Genomic DNA, 21,190 nt, shown 5'->3' with positions numbered 1-21,190 from the left:
CACATGCATAAAAGAAAAGTTTGAAAAGTGCATCAGAATAAAAAGAAATATAAATAAATAAATAAATAAAAGAGATAAAAACATTTTGCAGTGCTTATAGAATTAATACAGTCAGCGTAAAAGTTAAATAAAACAAATAAAAACTATTTTATTTATTTATTAAACTCTTACTATTATTGTTAATTCAAAAACAATATGCTTTTTTTTATAATATTTAGAAATATCTAGGGTTAATACTGTGCTTTATATTAAATAAATAAATAAATAATGATAAAAATAATAATTTTCAAAAACCCTTGGAAAAAAATAATGTCAGTCAAAGTTTATAAGAACTGATTTGCAAAAAAATAAAAATGTAATAAAAAACTGAATTAAACCCATTAAATTAGATGGATGGATGGAGCGGCTCTCGGTGGAAGGGGGCGGAGTTTCCTGCGCTGTTTGAAGGGTGGCTCACAGAAAAGTAGTTGTGATGGCAGCGGAGTGAGCATCTTTGTCCTTGTGTACTTTGTAGATGAAACCTGGACCTGTGGTGAGTAAAAACGAGGCTCTTTGAAAGTCATGCGCCTGCTGTTTTGCGTGTCTCTGCTGTGCTCGCTGGTTTTATGCGGCCGTGGAAGGGCTGAGTTCACTCCGGCTGCGGGACACCCTCTGCATGCCGATGATGGGAACTTTTCAAACCAGGATCCCAGGAAACAAGAGCCCTTTCAACTCCAACAGCAAGCGCTGGAGCCCAGGCCAGGTCGGTGTAACGTCGATTTAAAGTTTACACTCTGTCCTCAGTTAAATGTTTGAGGAGCAAATGAACTGCATTACATCCCGAGAACATAACTTTTCTTTTAACAGTTCTTTTTATATATTCATGCTTCATCTTTCTTCCCCAAAAGGCTGCAAGTACCATATTATAAGAAACCTTTATTGAGCCGGCTTAGACCATCTGTATGAGGATTTTCTCACAAATCTGCAGATTTTCTCATGAGCAATAAGTGATGTTGGATCTTCCTGCTGCCAACTCATGAGTAAGGTGTCTCCATCTGTCTCCTTTTAGCGCATCGCCACCACCAGGCACAAATTTGATCATTTCGTGTGCACATTATTTACAACATTATGACAGTATTAACATATTAAAGTGTTCTGGGATTTGGCCAAAAAGCATGTCAAACACATGCTTGGAATACAGCTCAGACAGCTCTCGATATCAGCTCAGTCTAGATTATAATTCCATGCAAATCATCTGCTGGCGCTACAGCAGGCTCATTCTTCTTTTTAACTTCTTCAATTTGTCTCCAGCTGAGCTGTTTTAATTCACAACATTTAAGGGAGAATCTCATTCGGAAGCTCGTCTGTTCTTCTCCCTCGCTCGCAGACACGCTTGAGCTTTTCGTGACAGACTTTCTGCTTCCAGAGGAGCTGAAAGAGGGATTTGTGACCTCGCTCTTATCAACTGATTTCATGACTTATTCATGCTGATGTAGGAGTGCATTACCATCACATGATCCCCCGGTCTGTGTTGTTGACTACAACACTTGGAAATGTACCCAAGCATGCTGTCGTCTCTGGCCATCCCTCCCCCCGTCTGCAGGCCTGCAGCTGAGTCCTGACAAAACCACGTCCTCTTAGCTTCCCTGTCCCTTCAGTTCCAAGTAAACTCTCAGGGGGAACAAATGCCCACTTTCCACTTGAGTTAAAAACAAAACACCCCCACAAATACAGATGGCCTCTTCACCCACACTGAGATTAACGTCTTCATTGTTGTTCCCTTCAGAACGAGCAGATCGGCAGACTTAACGATTTAATCATTCGGCCTCGGGGAACGTTGTAATTATTTGACAAACATGACCATTTTAGGACATCAGCCCCTACTTCACTAACCAACCCCCAACCTCCAATGTGATTTTTTTTAATGTCTTAAACCTTTCTTCGGTTTGATATTGCTGACTTATGCTTGTTGTACCCCACATATTAAAAAGGTTTAATTGTGTTGTCGTCCATCAGTGGAATATGTGGCCTAATTCCAACACATACAGACAAATGTGGGGGAGAGTGGGGGTGGCACAAGAGATAAGTCCCTGTGGGACCATCTGTCTGGTCTGAAAACTGACCAGTCAACATGTTTGCGTTCCTTCCTGTGGATCTCTGATTGTTGTTGTCATGTCTGATAAAAAGAAAAAGGTGATAATGTGGTGATGCGTGTCAGCATTTAGCCACAGACAGAGTTTTCAGTCATTATCGCCCACTTTAATATTTCACTTCAAATCTGCACATATTTATAAAGTAAAGCTTTGTGGAATTCTTTATTACTTTTCCGCGGAGGATGATAACACCATTCCAGCCACATTGTACACACAATATGGAATCCATTTCTCATCTGCACTCACTGACCTCAGACGGCCCACTTCATAAACCTGGTTCAGTTCGCCAAATGGGGAGATTATAGTAATCTGGCACGAAGCACCTCCACTACAGATTTAGTGACCCCCTTCTGTTATGCTTGGCCACTAAGGCGGAACACACATGAAGCGGAGGCTGCCTCTCCCAACACAAGCCTCCTCGTGTCCATCTGCACTGGTGTAAGTATCTTGGTGGGTTGATGATAAAACAGCCAAATGGACATGTTTGTTTCTCATTGTGGCTGAAAATAAGGAGCTCCGGGCATTTGTCTGCCTCTGATCAAAGAGAATTGTTCGGGGCAGTGATATGGCTTGATGTGGTTATCTGGCTTTGGCACTTGGTGAAACACTGGGAAAGCTGGTCGCATAAAGCTTCATGAGTTTGCAGTAAACCTTTGGCATCTCCTTTGGAAGCAGGATTATAAGCAATCAAAGCAGCAGCGATTTCATCCGCTGCTGCTGTCAGAGTGGTTTTGTCACCATTAGAGAAAGATGCTTATGGCATTACATCGCTGCTGTGGCAGTAAGCAACACTTAGCCATTAATAAAAAGTGTTATGAAGGCATTTTCATGAGCTCATGGTGAAAAATAACTACAGAACTGATGATGATCCAGCTGTTGAGATTTACGACTCCCCAAACTCACTTTCCCAGCTACGCCAGAGGTGCAGCTCAGTTGACAGTGTTTATTACAGTGCATAAGGTGAAGGAAGCTAATGTAGCTCTTACCACAGTGTTGCATCTGTACACAGTAAGCTCTTTGCATGGAGCATTTTCCTTTTCAGCGGCTTTATTATATTTGATATGGGTCACTGGGCTCAGATGTTTACAGCTATTCTGTGCAATCATTCGTTTGATTTCTTTTTCTTCAGTAAATATGTGCTGCTTTATCCTCGTGCTTTGTAAGCTACCATGACAGAAAGATGGATCCACAGAGTTGTTTTACTTCATTGAACCACTGCTTGTGTTTGGACTGCTGAACTTGGCTGTGGAAAAAGTCACAATTTAAAGATGCATTAATTGATTTTTTTTGCCACTTAGCAAAATACGATATGAGCATTAGCACCTAGCTGCCTTTTTACACACTCAACTCTGATATTCATCTGAAAGGCTGAGGTACCTGTCACGTGTTACTCCAACTCATATAGAAAAAATAGTGTGCGGAAATGCAAGAGTGAGGACCCACATACAGGATGCAGACTTAAAACCAAAAGTGAGCTGTTTTATTTGGGATGATGCAGACTGATAGAGTCCAAAATAAAATCCAAAATGAGAATACAAAGAAGAAATCAGGTAGGGTGCTCAGCACACACTGTTCACTGAGGGGACTGAGGGGAGGGTAGGACTATTTATACACAAAGTGATAATCAGGGAAGTGGAAACAACTCAGGGAATAAGACACAGGCGTAGATAATTCGAGACAGAAAATAAGGCTCGAAATCAGGCACCATGGCAGATATGTGGATCTGTAACAGCTCAATAGGTAGTAGCAAACTTTGTCTGCTGTTTGGTGACGAGCAGGGCTGAAGTGTGCAGCGCTTCATAGAATCTTCTGAAACCATGTCCACTGGAGGGGAAGACACGAAAGTCTACAATATGTAAATAATTAAATCTAACAAAATGCATTGGATTATCTGTGCCAGATATTTATTTTAGCACCATCTGGTTACTGTTAGCTATATGCTAGTGAGTTACTGTAGGTAAAGAAATTGCTAATATAAAAATGTTACTCTGAACTTTGTTAATTGTCCACATTTTCCTGCAAGAAAAATCACCAAGCGTCTTTCAAAATGATTAACTTATACAAATGCAGTAGTTTAAAATTGAAATTTATTTATTAGTGGCTGCACTTATAGACACATGACGTGGTTTTTCTGTACCCACCATCAGAAAGATATTTAAAGTGCATGACCACACTGCAGCCCAGACCATAGACTGTATATAAAAGATGGCTGTAGCTTCCCAGTCTCAAATGCAAAGTCCATTCCATTTTCCAGCGGGGGGAAGATGGTAAAAAGACAAGAATCTGAGTGCCTCGGGCTGTTTTGATCTGTGCCATTGTAACATAGTTAAATAGAGTTGAAGTTAAATCCCGCTAAATGGGACATTGGCGCCACCTACTGTCGAAAAAGTGACCCTGAATATTCACAAAGGGCAAGGGATTCTGGGTAATCCTCAGAATAATGGAGGATTCCTGCGAGGTAAGGAATTCGCAAATGTCGTGGGGAGGAAAAATCATATCGCAGGCTGTTAAAGTAATACAGTCTGACCCGATTATTTTTGTTGTTTATACATCATTTGTTGCGGGTCATTTCTCCAGTCTTTATGTTGAACTGAGTGCACGTTTATGTGAGATTTCTTTATTGGGAGGAGAGGAAACAAAATGGGAGCATAGTTAGCTAACTCTGTTGTTGCTTTCCCGTTTAGATTTTGTGCTGATTGCCCACGACATTAAAAAGAGAGCATTCTAACCATTGCCTTTTTGTTGTGAATGCAGGTATGTGACTGTGCCACACTGTTTAGAGAATTTACATTGTTTCATGTACAGCTTTAAAATATATTTCTATATTCCTTTCATTTGGGAAATTTAACATGCAATGTTAATGGTGTTGAAGTTTTTCTATTTTGGTTGTATAAATTTACCACTATACGATCACACTGCAAGTGGAAATGTAATCCTCAGAATAATGGAGGATTCCTGCGAGATTTTGTGCTGATTGCCCACGACATTAAAAAGAGAGCATTCTAACCATTGCCTTTTTGTTGTGAATGCAGACCAGAGAAGACACTACACAGAGGTCACACCATCAGTGCACACTTCACTGGGAAAATCATCAAGTTCATTTTGAGAGTCATGGCCCCCCATTAGGATAAAAAAAGGATTACTAAGCAATTGATTTCTGTGTAAGTGACAAATAGCTTCAGAAGCCACAATAGTGACAGCAAAAATGCTGAATTTGAGTCTTGACAGAAGGACTTTTACCAGGACTAACCAATGGACCACATCATTTGGGTGCATGCACACGCAGCAACCGGCAGTGAATGAGAGCTTGGCGTCAGAATCACCTTAATTAAAAGTCAGAAAATAGAGCAAGTGCAATCATATAAATATCTTGGCACCATAATCAATGAAAAACTGAACTTTGATCAGAACTGCAAATCAGTTGGTAAAAAGGGTCACCAGCACCTTTACTGCCTCAGGAAACTTGCTCATTTCCACATTGACCAAAAAAATTGAACTTTGTTTTATCATTCTGTTATTGAGTCTGTTTTATCCTTTTGTTTGGTGGCATGGTTCGGTCAGACCTCAGTCACTCACTGAATCAGATAGTGAGATGGTCCAGTCACCTGATAGGTGAGCCACAGTCTTGTTTAGCGATGACTTTATCAATCCTTAAAAATGGTTCCCATCCTCTACAGGGTGAATTTCAGCTTCTTTCCTCAGGACGGAGGTTTCTATCTCCAAGGTGCAGGAATAAGCGTTATAAAAACAGCTTTGTCCCTGTAGCTGTTACTGAATTAAATAAGAACTGTTTTTGTTTTTGATTCGAAACATTAAATTACTATATATGTGCTACAGTGAGGTTTATATTTATTAGGTATTTGTGTTTTTGAAGGGATGCCAAATGCTATCATTTTTTTCCGTAAAGCAAATTTAACTTACCCATGGGTATGAATACAGTTACCTCATCTTACCTAGGTGCCTAAATATATATTTTGTATGCATTCATTGTAGAAGACAGAATTGACAAGGAGATACGTTGGCATAAAACGAAAGCAGCCGGGAGCCATGAATCGTTTTCTTCACCAGGGTGGGCGAGGCTTTATCAAGCACTGTCTCTCTAAACATGACCTTGTATGCAAGGCTGCGTATTGAGGATTTAAAACAAAAATAAGCAGCTAAAAGAGGCTAAAATACTCTAATCTAATCGTGTTATGGATTTAATCCAATGCTTAAATAAATATTTTGATTAGTGTAGCTTAATGCATCGGCTTCATCCTTTAGTCAGTGATTCTTGTTTGGCTGTGATGGATTATTGAGTATTTTGTATTGTTATGCAACACATTGCCCTTTAGAAGTCTCCATTAACCTTTTTATTGGTTTATTCAGTGTGAAAGTGGCTAATTGAGTAAGGTGCCTAAATGGGATTCTGTGGCTGCTGCTTGAAACATTTAATGATTAGGAGACTCTCACGAGAATTACAGTATTGAAAATATGTACCCTAGGCAGCTGTCTGCATGCTGATGTGGCAAAATGTTGCTGTGACTGCATGCTTTGCTGGACTAATTGCCCACTTTCAATATTAGCATTTGTGTCCCCATCTTTACAGTCCACTGGGATTAATTGATTGATGCCCTCGAGGGATTCCGTAAACTAATTTTCTTGTTGTTTTGTCAATAATGTCTCGTCCAGGTTAATTAGCACTGCAGCCACCTCTGTTCTGCTGAAATATTAAAGTTCAGTATTTGAAGCTTTTAATGTTCATGGAGCTTAAAATGATACATTTTGTTCAGAGAACATCAGAAACTTGCTCGTTCAGGGGTTGCAGTGATGCACTCTTACATATTTTTTACCTCCTCATCATAACTTCTATAAACTTGCAGATGTAAAGTGTCACATTTGTCAGAGCTGCAGCCATGACTATGCTCCCATCATTTTGTGAACCTGCAGTTATCGGTTTTCTTTCCCCAGGTTCTACCTTCAGCTTGAAGGTCCAGGTGAATGATGTGCTGAGTCGTCAGTACCTGAGCCAGGCAGTGGTGGAGGTCTACGTCAACTACACCAAGACCAAAACAGCTCTTTCTGGGGAGGATGGTGGGGTCTTGCTTCACATACCTTACCACACTGGGATGCTTCTCACAGTTGTTGCCTGCCATGACGGCTACATTTGCACACTGCTGCCTTGTAAAACCGACAAAATGCCAAGTATGTCATCTGTTCAGGGTGTTTGCACATTGTGTGGATGTTTTTTTTTTTCCATGCTAGCTCTCATTTTGAAATTTAGCTCAGCTCAAACCATTTATTCTTTGGTTATAGCTGAATGTCACATGTTTACACCAGCACTGCAGAGAGAGAAGAGAATTGTGGGGGTTTTATTTCATCATGAAAAGCAACCAGGGAAAACACTTTGATTCATGCGCACTTCTTTTCGAACGTTCTCTGTTTGTGCAAGGCCAAACGTTCCTCCACCTTTCTTGCATTTGACACCTAATTAGCTTTTCCTGGCTGCTGCAATCTGTCCGGGATTATTTTTTGACCCACATCTGGAGTGTTTGCTTCTTTTGCTCCTCTTCCACATTCAATGCTACATTTTTCCTTTTAACTAAAGCTTTGAATTGAAACCTCTTTAAACCTGAGCTATTATTGCTGTAAGCCTCTTCCAGAAAAAGGCTTTTTCCTTTGCTTGTATCATTTGAGGGGACAGTATTAGCATTGAAGAATAAAAAAACCCCACACTGCCATCTAGTGGAAGAAAAGTAAACCATAGTGTGCTAATGCTAATTTGGGTTCTTTCCTCCTTTTCTCTTTGTCACTACTGTAGTATTTTCATCAGTGACATTATCACTTCAGGGTGTGAATCAAGGGAACATCTGGCTTTTTGAGGATTCTGTCCTGATCACTGGGAGAACATCTGGTACTGTATAAGCTGTTAAAGTCACTGATGCTCCTGTTCTCTGTTATTGGGAAATGTAATGTCCTTACAAATGTTTTGTATCATTTTGCAGATGCTTCATCCCAGCCTGTGGTCAGTTTTCCTAAAACCCTGCTGAACCTGACACACAGCAGTAATATCACCTCTGTTAAAGCCTTCCTGACCATTCCCAGGCTGACGTCAGAGCAGGGGGGCTTCCTGGCCACTCGAGGCATCATGAGCAATAAATCTGGTATTTAGATGTATTTTTTGTTCTGCAAAAGCATGAATAGCATAGTCAGAATTACCAGGTGTCTCACAGGTGCAATGCATTCATTACTTTTTTCTTTATACTTCATAATGTCTGCATTTTGGGGCAGCGAAGTGATGCAGTGGTTGCTTCAGAGCAAAAAGGTCCTGGGTTTAAACCCAGCAGTGGCTGGAGTCTCGTTGTGGAGCGTGCATGTTCTTTGGAGGTACTTGGGCTTCCTCCCATGAGGTTAGGTTCATTCTAAACCGACCATAGGTGTTTTTGAGCCAGCTCTCTGTGGTAAATGGACTGCTTCTTTTACAGTACTTTTCTACCATGCTTGAGCACTCAAAGCACTTTATACTATGAGTCTCATTCATAGGAGCACATTTTTCTATGCCTAAGTGCTTTCTATCTAACATTCACACACATTCACACTCTGAAACCCATCAGGAACAACTCAAGGTTCAGTATCTTTCCAAAGAATACTTTGGCATTCATACTGGAGCAACAGTAGACACCGAGGTGCACCATACGTTTTGCCCCGTGACAGCTGGGAGAAGCTCCAGCCCTCCTTTTGACCCTGGATGGACATTTCGTTGATTCATTTAAAAAGTTATGCTATGACCTACGCTATGACCAGTGTGTAAAATGGTCACCACAAAGCCACAAGCTATGCATATTTTGACAGAATATCATGGAAACGAAACAGAAAATGAAATGCAGCTCCAACAAAGGCCGGGAAACTACTTTTAACTGGGTAAAGTCGGCAGGAGACGATTGATCGAGTTTCCTTGAGTTATTTTTTAATTTCGTGTTGTGGAAAAAGTGATGTGAAGTGACACATTACTACACATGGCAGCCTCAAAAGAAACGTGTGATCTAAAAGACGTTGGATGCTGATCTGTGGATGCACTCCCACTGAAACCCACAGATGATTAGCAGACAGAACGGCAGTTGAAATGAAAGTAACAGCGTGAAGACAAGTACTGGGGCACAAAAAGGGAATACATGAGTACAAGAAGAGCCGCACAAGAACATAAAAACAAACTTTCTACTTGTCACATATATTTTTTTGAGGGAGTTTTTGAAATTGCCTTAAAACGGAATTTGTTTTCCTTCACATGATGAACTTTGGCACCATCTTGTGGTTCTAAAGACAAATACACGTGAAATTTTGGCTTGAAGCAGTTAAGGCCTTTACACAGTTCCATGAGTTTTGAATGGGTAACAATTATTTATAAGTTCTACACAGATTTAAGCAGTACTAAACTACAATACCAAAGCTGTATTACACTAAAGTATTATTACATGAACCTTTTATTCAAGAAAAGAAAAACAAAGCTGTCGGAGCTAAATTTGCCCAGGGCACATAATAACCTGCTCTTCTCTTACACATTTATTAATGTCCTCTAGGATACGTCAGTGTGGAGTTAAGCCCGGTGGCAGCTGTCAGCGTGCAGCTTTTCTCAGGAGACACGGAGTTACATGTGACTGGGCCTGTGCAGATGAACCTCAACATTCCCGACAGCTTTGGACTTCAGTCTTCGAGTGTTATTCCAGCCTGGTTCTTTAACCAGACCACTGGTGAGTAGAAATCATAATCACACACATACTAACGCCCCACTCATCTGATAAGTCATTAACATAAGTGCGAGAAAAGAGGATATAAGTGTAAAAGGGTTGCTGGGTCTCTTCAGGGGCATGGATGAGAAAAGGATTAGGAAAGGTGACATCAGTAGATGGAAGTCTTGTGTGGACTTTCACAGCTCCTCATCTCGGCTACTGGATCGCAGCACCTGTGTCATCTAACAGAGGTAAAAGTCACTTTTAGCAGTACAGACTTTCAGATATTTTCTGCACTGGAATAATTAATAAAATTGGATTTTATCATTGTATTAATTTCATTATTCACAACCTTGGAAGGCAGCGACTAATATTACATATTATTACATATTTGATCACATTTTATATTTTCTATTCTGGACTCTCTAAAAGTCCTCCTTCTGATCTTCTTCAGGTTTCTTTGAACTTGCCATTCCCATTGACTTCATCATACGGCATTCCTTTTTCCTGATGGTTCTCTTTGGAGGGACACTCGTTATTATCATCTCTCTTCTGGTTGGGTTATGTTATTGCAGGTAAAAAGAAAAGAGAAAAAATACTTTTATACTAAACTACACCAGATCCAACTACAACATTAGAGCCACCTGCCGTATACTGTGTAGGAGCCACCTGCGCCAACACATCAGTTCTGACCTACTGAGATGTGGACCTGAAACCTGTGGCGAAGTCCTTTAATGCCTCGTATCAGGATGTTTGCAGTGGGTCATTTGGGTCCTGCAGGTTTTCATGTGGGAACTCTGTGGATCAGAGTTGCTCTGGGTCAATGCTTTGTGCTCTTCGATGGGATTTTGCAATGTAGCAGAATCCTTTAGTCCTTTATTTTCACAATAGGGAGATCTAAGACAGGGTTGGGCAACTCCAACAATAACACCCTGGGTCAATACACCTGAATCAAATGACTAGTTCATTACCAGGCCTCTGGAGAACTTTGAGACATGTTGAGGAGTTAATTTAGCCATTTGAATCAGTTGTGTTGGATCAAGGATACATCTAAAACCTGCAGCACATCAACCCTTGAGGCCTGGAGTTCTGACAAAGTATCCCAGTTTGGCCCACTGAGCTGCTTTACTTTTGTTAATAATGACAATGTTATGACAAAGGAGTGAAAATGGCTGGAAGGTTAAAATATTCTTAGACTTAGACAAACTCCCTGAATCATAAAGATATGAACAATAGTTTACTTACAGCAACTCCGCTGTCATGTCATGCACATTGCAATTACATGATCATAGTGACCAGAACAAAAACCTTCACACAAAGGCTCACTAATTCAAAAGTGCTGTCCAATCTCTAACTTTCAGTATAACCATGTCCTATATGGGCTATCACTTAGAAGTCACAATATACTTTTAAGTGAATATTTCACTGAAAACCCTCTATCAAATATTCATACTGTGGTCATGTAGCATCACCCAGTTCTGCATAATACAGGTAATGACGCGTGTATCATAAACCTTTGCCCTTTACACACTTGCTGGGCTCAATAGGACTATCAGGGACGAGCTGTTGATAGTTTTCTGTGGCGTATTCCTTTAAAGAATAAAAAATTAATCTTAAATTTACCCAAATAATCATTTACTAATGTCCTGGTTTACCTGCAGGTGTTCCTCTGGTGAAACTAAAGCAGCAAAGATCCTACCAGTGACGACAAAAGACCAAAAAACTTCGACATGTGATGATGATCTCTTTGAAGGGAAAGCTTCTCATTCACAGGACCAGCAACCTGAAGAAAAGAGGGACAGTAGACACAATGCTTCTTTCATAGCCAACACCAGTGCTGTGGCCATTATGCTGGAGAATGATCTGAACACGGACCTGAACGATTTGACGTGTTCACACAAGACTTCAGAACAAAGAGTTTCTGTATCTCTGACAGATAATTTGTTTTTCTACAACCAGCCTGTTGCAATTCTTCACACTCCAGCTTTCTTCCATTTAGAGGAGCAACCAGAGGAGGCCCAGTGGAGCAAGTCAGCCACCCTGCCCCGTGCAGGGGCTTCAAATGGTGCTGCCACAGAGCCTTTGAGTAAAGAAAACTTCACCCAGACACAGACAAAAGGTCCGCCTGAGACCCAGCACCAGGCAGCAGAAACTGAAGACAAGCTTGGAGCTTCAGGTGGCTCCCAGACAGCAACCTCCACCAACACATCCAGGCTCCCAGAGTCAGTGTCAGTGCCCGGGACGTTACATAAAATCTTGGACAGCAGGCACTCGGTGCACGGACAATCCAATATCTCCTCACTTCAGCCTCCTCGGGCCTGGTTTGTCTCACTGGAGGGCAAGCCTGCAGCTGAGATCCATTACGCTGTGTCAGAGCAACAGAGGAGACGGAGACCAGTCGAGAGTCGAGAGACCAGTTTAGACTCTGGGGTGGACATGAGTGAACTGAACCAGACGTCTGGCAGGAGGGCGGTAACGCTGGAGCGAAACGCTACTTTTGTCAAAAGCGCATCGAGCAGTAAACATACGTCTGCACAGTGACTCATCTCTAACAGCCTTATCACCCATATCGCTCCAAGTTTGTTAATGAACAGCATCACGTTTGTATCACAGGGGAATTATGTATGTTATTCATGAGATTCAGTGCATTTCTGCCATAAGACCTCATAATGTCTGCATTTCAGCTACTGTACATCTAGAAGAGTCCACATTTCACAACAGAGCGTATGGACTTGGTGATCGTTCGCTGTGGATGTAACAATACATGTGCTTTTAACAGCTTCTAACATGTGTATGCACTCAAAGAATAATGTATAATATTATAGTAAGATGTTGTATATTCATTTATTTTGTGTTACATATTTCTGTTTTCATGTAAATTGCTAATGTGATATAAAATACCGGAACCTGGTGATGTTTAAAAGATTTTGTTTGTTTATCAGAGGGAAAATCAGAGGGAGAAGTCGTGTAAATCCACATGTTTGTTTCTGTGTTAATGCAGGAAAAATACATGCATCCATTTTTTTCTACTTATTCAAGTCACAGTGGGAGGTGGGGTAAACCCGGGACAGGTCACTAATCAGTCTCAGCACTAACACGGAGACAGACAAACATTCACACTCTCAGCCTGTTCAGGATCACCAGTGGACCAAACCCCATGCAGGTGTTTGGACTGTGGGAGGAACCCATGTACCAAAAAGACAAGCCAGAGCTCTCACAGACAGGCTCCAGGCTGGATTCAGTCTTGTTGCTGGGAAGCAACAGTGCTAGCTAACACCTCGATAATAGCCAGTACTGTCACAACCTGGCAACTTTGAGCCATGACAAAAGGTGAACACTCCTTTAGGGTATGCATGTGTGTGGAGATGTGAGTGTTGTAAATACAGTGAATTACAAATAGCAATAGAAAAACAAGTGGAACACAGGGTGTGAGGGCAAACAGGTCCATGTGAATCAGAATCAGAATCAGAATACTTTATTGATCCCTGGGGGAAATTATTTTTTGTTACAGTGCTCCATTTTAAACCAACATTAAGACAAGACAGACAATACGCTAACTAAGAATAGTACAATATATACATATATATACATACATACATAAGTCACTTATAAATAAATAGTTGGAAAAGAAACATGTGTAGCTGTAGCAGCAAACAGTGTGTTAAGTGGATGCGTTGTACAGGGAGATGGCCACAGGCAGGAATGATTTCCTGTGTCGTTCAGTGGTGCTTTTCGGTAATCTCAGTCTCTCAGTGAACGAGCTCCTGTGACTGACCAACATGTCATGGAGTGGGTGGGAGGTGTTATCCAACATTGTCTTTATCTTGGACAGCATCCGCCTCTCCGACACCACCTTGAGGGAGTCCAGCTCCATCCCCACAACATTGCTGGCCTTACGGATCAGTTTATTAAGTCTGTTGGCATCTGCGACCCTCAGCCTGCTCCCCCAGCATGCAACAGCATAGAGGATCGCACTGGCCACCACAGACTCATAGAAATTCCTGAGCATTTTCTGGCAGATGTTGAAGGACCTCAGTCGCCTCAAAAAATAGAGACGACTCTGGCCCTTCCTGTAAAGTGCTGTGGTGTTTTTAGCCCAGTCCAGTTTATTGTCAATGTGTACTCCAAGGTATTTATAGTCCTCCACAATGTCAACACTGACCCCCTGGATTGAAGCAGGAAGGAAGAAGAAAGGGCCAATACAGAGCCCAGATATTGCCTTTTGGCTCAAGCCACTAAAGCCCTGAAACACACAAAGGAAAGGTTTAAAGTAAGGGTGGTCATAATATGTTCGATTTAAAATTACAGATCTGAAAACAGCTAAACTGCTAAAACAGAAACAGAAAAACAAGTTAAAACATTTTGCCTTTGCCTTTCATCACTCTCTCTATTCTAAAAATGCTGAGTTATAGATATAATTCAGAACATATACATTCACAATTTTGAGCCAATTGTTAGAAACCATCACTGGCTGACGTCCCAAGGAGCCAGACTTTCGTGTTATTTTTCCTTTTTTTTGGACATTGGCTGCGTTTTCACTCATTTTCAATCCAGTCTCATACATCCGACCATTCTCAGATGATGTTTTAGGCTGCTAAACTAGGAATCAAGATAAAAATAAGGTCCTGAGATGCATCTGTCCTTTCAGTTGTTCTATCTGCTTTTCACTAAAACCTCATCAGAAATGGTTGCAGTGGAAGGAGCCATTCTTGAGAAAAGGCCGAGGTATGCAATTTTACACAAGAACTATTCTGAAAATTAGTCCAACAAGTTTTATGTTGTGATGTTTGTTTTAGTTCAAAGTGCCAACTTATACGGAGAGGAGAGAGGTACAACAGTGAGTATCTACAACTATAAAACACCTTAATATCACCTACATGGACCTCAACACTATTGAAGCAGTGTCATCTTGCAGGAGGACAGAACAGAAGGCAGAAAAATGCTTGCTGCACCTACTTCCCATTTTCTTAGCAACATATAAAGAAAGAGAAGGTGGCTCAACACTGCACATATTTGCAACAAGGAGCAACAATGCACACCGAGAGAAGGGATCAGACTCATGAAGCTCACCTTTGTAACCCGCCATGTACCTGACATAAGGTAGAATCTACATTTATGAAACAGGGAGTTAGAAAGAGGCAGCGTGATTGGTACATTTCATAATTCACATAAGCAGCTGAGCTCTGATAGGATTCGATACCAGTCTGAGCAACAGAGACCTTGACCACAGTTGTAACCCACCAGTTAGTCTGCTGATTCTAATTTCACCTTAAAAGAAGAGAAACCTCAAAACAACAAAAACGAGTAATTAACACTACGCAATAAATCAATCAATAGCCAAACACAGCACAATCTGATTCTTGGATTATTTTGCAAAATGTAAAATTAGAATAAAACTGGACTTTCAGAAAGCACCTTAACAAACCCAGCCTCACTCTGAGCAGCTGATCAGTCAGCTCAGTCAGTTCTGAGTATGCTCAGCCGGAGTTAAGCACATTTATGACATTTTTTAAACTCCAAAAACAGCATGTGGTCACATCATCAACAAGGCAATTCTGATGAAGCAGGCTGTTTATTTTCTCAAGATTTCTAAGTTGTGTTCAGTTTGATTTCATAAAGTAGTCTGAACCTAAACTGTCTCACATCTTATTTACAATGGGGAAAACTAAAGATGGGCCAGCTGGGATCCTAACTGGGCATGTGAGTATGCTGCCTGTGTGTTACCAGTATTATACTGTAGTTCGCATGCCTGTCGATGTGTTTGCATGCCACGTCAACAGAATCAGGAAGTAACGAAACTTTTTTTATTTCACAGAACGACAACCACAAGAAGCCCTGGCCCTTCCTTTTCCTGCTAAACTTTAATCGCTCGCTTTAGAGTCAAGTCATGACTGAATTTCTGTCAACAAAGGTAAGCAGCACGTATTTGCCATGTAATGCAGTCCATGTAATTCTACCAGTGATATTATTTCGACTTGATATGCATTAAGAAACATCGGTTTTATTTTAGCCTATACATACTACTGTAACCATTCCTCGCCGTCAGTCCCCTGACCGTGGTCGGGAGACGCGAGGGGAGATGCTTCCTCCAGGGCCGAAGTTTATCCTCCTTCGGGGTTAACTCCCTTCACTTTTGTGGAGTAGTGAGACAGACAGACACTACTCTGTAAAGGCTCTGTAAATAGTTTGCATGTACAGAGGCGTAAACGGCTTGGTCCTTTACGCACAGAAAATTACGCAATCTATTGCCATGTAATCTATTCCATATGTGGCACATATTTTAAGAGAAGTCCTTAAAGGCACCATTATAGCAGAAGAAGCTTCTTCCCAGCATGGTACCAGAATCTTTACTTGTGAGGTTTTGAGTTTATTCATTTAGTACCAAATCGGGCAGAGCACGTGACCCTTGATATTACGCTAACCCAGTAAAACACTTTCGATTCCGTTTGAATAGTTTTCATTTTACGCCAAAGATAAAACCGTTCAAAGTTCGGAAATAGTAACACCGCTAAAAAAAAAAAAAAAAAAAAAAGCTCACTATGTATGATGCACGCAGACCCACATCCGGACAAACAAGTCTGAGTCTCTCACACGAACTGCGTTAAAGTCTGTGTCATGCTCAAGAAAAACGTTGAATTCCACAAAGTATGTCTGCACTATTTCAGGCCACGGACAAACTAAACTCACAGCTCAACAGACTGTGCGTATGGCTTTCGAGTGACCCTGAGTACATCCTGGAGCACTGCGGGGATATCCTATCCGTGAATGAATATAAAAAGGTAATAAAGCAAAGCAGTGGTTCAGAGCAGATGAGAGAACTTTTGGAAATAATCATTCAAAAAGGAGAAGATACCTGTCAGAACTTTATTGACACTCTGAGGAAGCACCAAGGACACTTCCCACAACTGAAGCAGTTTTTCGTCACTGAAGCTGAAGGTGTGTGAAAGTCCCGTGTGGTCTGGGCCGAAAATGAGCCTCGGCCTGTGAGATTACCACCAAAGGAAAGCTGAGATTACATTATTCATATATATGTCTATTTTATAGTTCCAGGTTCATCCACTCCAAGCATGTTTGCTGATGGTAGCAGTGTTGTGTCCTGCAGAGAAATTACAAACACAACTGCAAAAAACATTTCAATTAACATTCAAACAGTAAGCCAGCCGGCAGACAGCAGTTTGTCTGGTAAGAGGTTTTTTATATTTTTTTCTATGTGGAATCATATAAGGGAAACCATTAAATGCACTCATTAACACTTTATATTAGGTACACCTTTTCAACTGCTTGTCAATACAAACATCTACTCAGCCAGTCACATGGCAGCATCTCAGTGCATTAAGGCAAGTAGACATGTTCAAGACAAGCTGCTGAAGCTCAAACCAAGCATCAGGATAGGGAATAAAAACGATTTGAGTGAATTTGAAGTTAATTTGGTTTGGTAGTAGTTCATTATTATACAAGCAGTGAAACAGCTATTTTGCTGTATTTCAGTTGAGTCAGTAGCTATTTTCAAACATATTTCAAGTTTGTTTTCAGTTTGAGTCTTTTTATATAGATTTTATTACAACAAGCTGGAAATTAATTTTTTCTTCTTATTTTTTCTGCTTCTTACAGGAAATATTAAACCCCAAGCAGATCTCACTGCAAGTGGCGGCGGTGTTATATGTGCTGATAAAATATCAGGTGTCCATGTTGATGAGTGTATAAATTTCTCAGTGAGTGTGAATGCACCACAAGAAAACACAGGTAATATTTTGACCTTAAATGTGTAATTATTGTTGTTGCTTTTTGTTAGTCTGTAATTCATAAATCAAATTATGCAAGATTAAAAAAAGACTTTTGGAAAGTAAGTAATTCCTGATGGTTTTTCTCAGGTATGGTAGAGGACACACAGCCACCTCCTGAGGTACAGTACAAGAATAGTGTTACTGGCAAGAACACACATAGAGGTGTTCACTGACACAAGATGGTATTGATGGTTTTGGGATAAGTCAGTTGAAGTTAAAGTTATGCTTCCTACACAAACAGGGGAAAAAAACGGATATCCTACAGTTTTAGTAAATATTGCACATAGTAGGTCTTACCTCAAATGAACAATTGTAATATTTTCTTAGTTGGCCAATGATCTGGCACACAATCACTTGTGAGGTCAAAGTGTATTTTTTGTTTTTAGAATTTGTTACCTTATGCAGCTCTTTCTCCTAAATGTGCCACGGTACTGGCATGGTTATAGGGCATGGTTTATTCTTCCTGAGAAGACTGATTTGCCCTCCTCAGTGTATCATTGTAAACATATAAAAATTTGAATGTTCATTTTTGTCATTTCATTCTAAAAGGTAAATTCGACCGATATAACATGTAAAGTGAAACATTTCAAGCTTTTTGTGATAATTTTAGGTCAAAGCTCATTAAGAATCACAAATTAGAGCATCTCAAATGATTAGAATATTGTCTAAAGTCAGTCAAAAAAGGATTTGTTACAAAAGAGTGCATTTATCCACTCGGTACATGGTTGGAGCTGCTTCAAAATAAGTGGCTCAGTGCAGGGTGACATTTAGCTCAGCTGAGTGTTCCCAAAGCCTGGTAGTGACCTTCGCAGTTCTCTGTTGATTTGGGTGTTTCTCAACTTCCGTTTGGTGTTATCCCAAAGATGAGGTGCAGGTGTGGCGAGTTGGCTGGCCAGTCGAGCACAATAGTATCACGGTTGGCAAGTCATTTAATAGGAGTTGTGGCACTGTGGTCAGGTGCCAAGTCCTGCTGAAAAATGAAATTGTCATTTCCATAAAGCTTGTCAGCAGGTGGAAGCATGCTCTAAAATCTCCTGGGAGAGGACTGTTTTGACTTTTGATTTAACACAACAACATGGTGGAACACCTTCTGTATTCAGCAAGTGAATATATAGAGTTTTTTATAAATTTTATAAATAACATTTCCATAATAAAAATAGTGAAAACAGTTAATCACACAGGTGAATTTGTTTTTTCTGGACTGAAGTTTTGTGAATTAAGCCTCCTCACCTGGACTTTTCAGTCTTTCAGTATTTTGCTGGAAAAATATTTTCCTTTAAATGTAATTAATAATGTAGTTTGGCATGGATAAAAGAGGAATACATGGCACCAGTGAAAAAAAGAAAAAAAATCAAGAATTTATACAAATGCCTAGAAAAAAAATACATTTACTTCAGACTAATCAACAATACACTGTCATCTTTTTCAGGGTCCTGCTGTGAGAAAGATCAAGGAGCACAAGGTGGAACTCATTAACTGCCTGATGGGGGATGTCTTTATTCTGCAGTGTGTGCATGCCAAAGGAATCCTCTCTCCCAGACAATATGGAAATCTGAAGCACTCCTCTAACCCAGAACAAACTGTTACCAACCTGATAGATCTTCTGATGAGTAAAGGTGAAGAGACCTCCGATCAGTTTCTCCAGATTCTTAAAGATCCTGAAGTTGATGCAACGTATCCACAACTGAAAAACATTATAAAGTAACTGAGATCAGATCATATGTAATTTTTTTTTAGCTAGGATGAAATTAAATAATGGTAAAGGGAATTTAATTTTTTGAGCAGTGTATATACACACTTGCACATTCCCACAATTTTGATGTAACTGTGTGAGATATACCCTTCTGCTTTTCAAAACAGGGCACTGAAGTAAAGACTATCCTCAGAGTTTCATACTAAATCTTAAGGAATTAAAAATGAAGCATGTGAAATGATTTTGTCTTGGTAGTTTGTAGATGATACACTGAGATTGGTTGTATACGTGTTATAGCTATGTATGGGCACCAGGTGACAGCATGAAATATGTTTATATTGTTAGTAGAGTTTTAACTACTACTGAAGAGAACACAGATGTTACAGCACACACGAAGTTTCACAAAAGTTGAGTGTTTAATGGAATAAAATGAAACTACTTCTCACACTGCTTTTTAAACATTTTTCTTTCAGTAATAATAAAACTATGTTGCTGTAGTTTCAGTGCATAGCATTTCAAACCATTTAAAAGTATCCTACTAATATCCAGGTTATCCATTAATAATTGCTGAGCTCTAATTTAATAGCAGAATACACATTGGTTATTCTGACTGTGCTTTCCATCCCCGTTGAAACAGTAATCCATCACTACAAGTTTTCCCCTCTTGGGTAATGTTGTATTCTGCTATAGTGGAGACTCTTCATAATCTACCCCAGGGCCTCCTCCCAGTAGGACATGCACGGAGAGAACACAATCTTAAGGGGTTTAATATGAGTGTCCAGGGTCTCTACTCATAGACTTCTTCTACTGCCACTCATAGTTTGATGCTGTCCTTTAATATTTTTGAGCAGTGAACATCAAAGTTGGTAGCCTGTCAATAAGGGCAGAAATTTATTAGACAAGATCAAATTAATCTGATTAAAGTGAATGGAAGATTGTGTCACTTCAAAATAATTCTTCTGATGAGTTAAAATTGTTTTACAATGAATTATATATAAGTAAACTAATGTTTTAAAATGCATATTATAGCAAAAACTGTTCTGTACAATGCAGTCAAATATCAAATATGCTTATATGGTGAAAGCTGTTTTTAAAATTCCAGGACAAAGACTTTTTCCATTGAGTTTCTGGGTCACTTGTACTGTACTGTCAAAAACACTTATTTACATTGTTTGTAACTGAGACGTATTTTATGTTTTTATGATACAAACCATTGTTCTATATTTAAATCATACACCAGGTACAACATTACGACCACCTGCCTAATACTGTGTTGGTCCCTATTTTGCTGCCAAAACACAACTGACACAATTCGTGAAGCTGAACTTAATAAATTGTGTAAATAATCAGTATTTATTCAGATTTGGAAGTACACATTTGTTGAAGTGCGTGCTTGTGAGTCCTCAAAAGTTACACACAAATTACTGCACACATTTATAAGTCTTAGTTCATGCTTGCAGATTCGTCTGTACCCATTTGTAACCCTTCTGAGGCAACTTTCTCTCCATACTCCATTACAACTTGGGCCTTGTTACACTCACATAAATCCTTACACTTGCACATTTGTCACCATGACAGGTGCTTCCAGGTTACTTTTGTTTCTTTTGTCTGTGAAGGTTCTCAGTCATCCAGGTCATCGTAGTCAAAGGAGCTTGCAAAGAAAAGCGTCTGGACTTCTTTAAGTTGCTTGAAGACGTTTCACCTCTCATCCGAGAAGCTTCTTCAGTTCTAAGGTCAAATGGTGGAGAGTCCCAGATATAAACCTAGTGGGAGTGACCCCCCACAGAGGGACAAAAGGACCCCCTGATGATCCTCTAATCGCCTGAGCCAAGGTGGGAAACTGGGCGTGGGTCCCAATCAGCCAGAGTTTCGGGT

At 40.2% G+C, this 21,190-nt stretch overlaps 2 protein-coding genes across 3 annotated transcripts; both read left to right on the top strand.

The window, feature by feature from the left end:
* The first annotated feature begins 479 nt into the window (after nucleotides 1–479).
* On the top strand, nucleotides 480–12,746 carry LOC146557203 (protein FAM171B-like). 2 transcript variants are annotated; one of them, XM_085249986.1, is made up of 8 exons: nucleotides 480–742; nucleotides 7,083–7,316; nucleotides 7,933–8,025; nucleotides 8,117–8,275; nucleotides 9,689–9,859; nucleotides 9,973–10,089; nucleotides 10,293–10,413; nucleotides 11,500–12,746. In XM_085249986.1, exons 1-8 carry the CDS (start codon nucleotides 562–564, stop codon nucleotides 12,377–12,379), a joined length of 1,956 nt encoding a protein of 651 aa, XP_085106112.1. In that variant the 5' UTR covers nucleotides 480–561; the 3' UTR covers nucleotides 12,380–12,746. The 2 variants fall into 2 exon arrangements, with proteins under 2 accessions (XP_085106112.1, XP_085106113.1); XM_085249987.1 differs by lacking the exon at nucleotides 480–742 and adding an exon at nucleotides 4,601–4,886.
* Nucleotides 12,747–15,650: 2,904 nt separating this feature from the next.
* On the top strand, nucleotides 15,651–19,758 carry LOC146557202 (uncharacterized). The gene is made up of 6 exons (XM_085249991.1): nucleotides 15,651–15,749; nucleotides 16,504–16,774; nucleotides 16,883–17,020; nucleotides 17,450–17,581; nucleotides 17,710–17,741; nucleotides 19,052–19,758. The coding sequence occupies exons 1-6, from the start codon at nucleotides 15,726–15,728 to the stop codon at nucleotides 19,325–19,327; spliced, it is 873 nt and encodes a 290-aa protein (XP_085106117.1). The 5' UTR covers nucleotides 15,651–15,725; the 3' UTR covers nucleotides 19,328–19,758.
* The last annotated feature ends 1,432 nt before the right edge of the window (nucleotides 19,759–21,190 follow it).

This window comes from Mchenga conophoros, linkage group LG16 (assembly GCF_057382185.1).
Source record: "Mchenga conophoros isolate Kocher_MC1m ecotype Shallow Benthic linkage group LG16, M_conophoros_male_GT1.1, whole genome shotgun sequence".
NCBI lineage: Eukaryota > Metazoa > Chordata > Actinopteri > Cichliformes > Cichlidae > Mchenga > Mchenga conophoros.
The sequence above is the reverse complement of the archived record's forward strand: the minus strand, read 5'-3'. Positions and strand labels throughout refer to the sequence as shown.

What these genes read in the sequence shown, in the direction of transcription:
- LOC146557202 (XM_085249991.1), top strand. Translation starts at nt 15,726, where the DNA reads ATGACTGAATTTCTGTCAACAAAG. An exon ending in CTGAATTTCTGTCAACAAAG is followed by an intron (nt 15,750 to 16,503) that starts GTAAGCAGCACG and finishes GCACTATTTCAG; the next exon opens with GCCACGGACAAACTAAACTC. An exon ending in TGCACCACAAGAAAACACAG is followed by an intron (nt 17,582 to 17,709) that starts GTAATATTTTGA and finishes GGTTTTTCTCAG; the next exon opens with GTATGGTAGAGGACACACAG.
- LOC146557203 (XM_085249986.1), top strand. Translation starts at nt 562, where the DNA reads ATGCGCCTGCTGTTTTGCGTGTCTCTGCTGTGCTCGCTGGTTTTATGC. An exon ending in TAAAACCGACAAAATGCCAA is followed by an intron (nt 7,317 to 7,932) that starts GTATGTCATCTG and finishes TCACTACTGTAG; the next exon opens with TATTTTCATCAGTGACATTA. An exon ending in GTTGGGTTATGTTATTGCAG is followed by an intron (nt 10,414 to 11,499) that starts GTAAAAAGAAAA and finishes GTTTACCTGCAG; the next exon opens with GTGTTCCTCTGGTGAAACTA.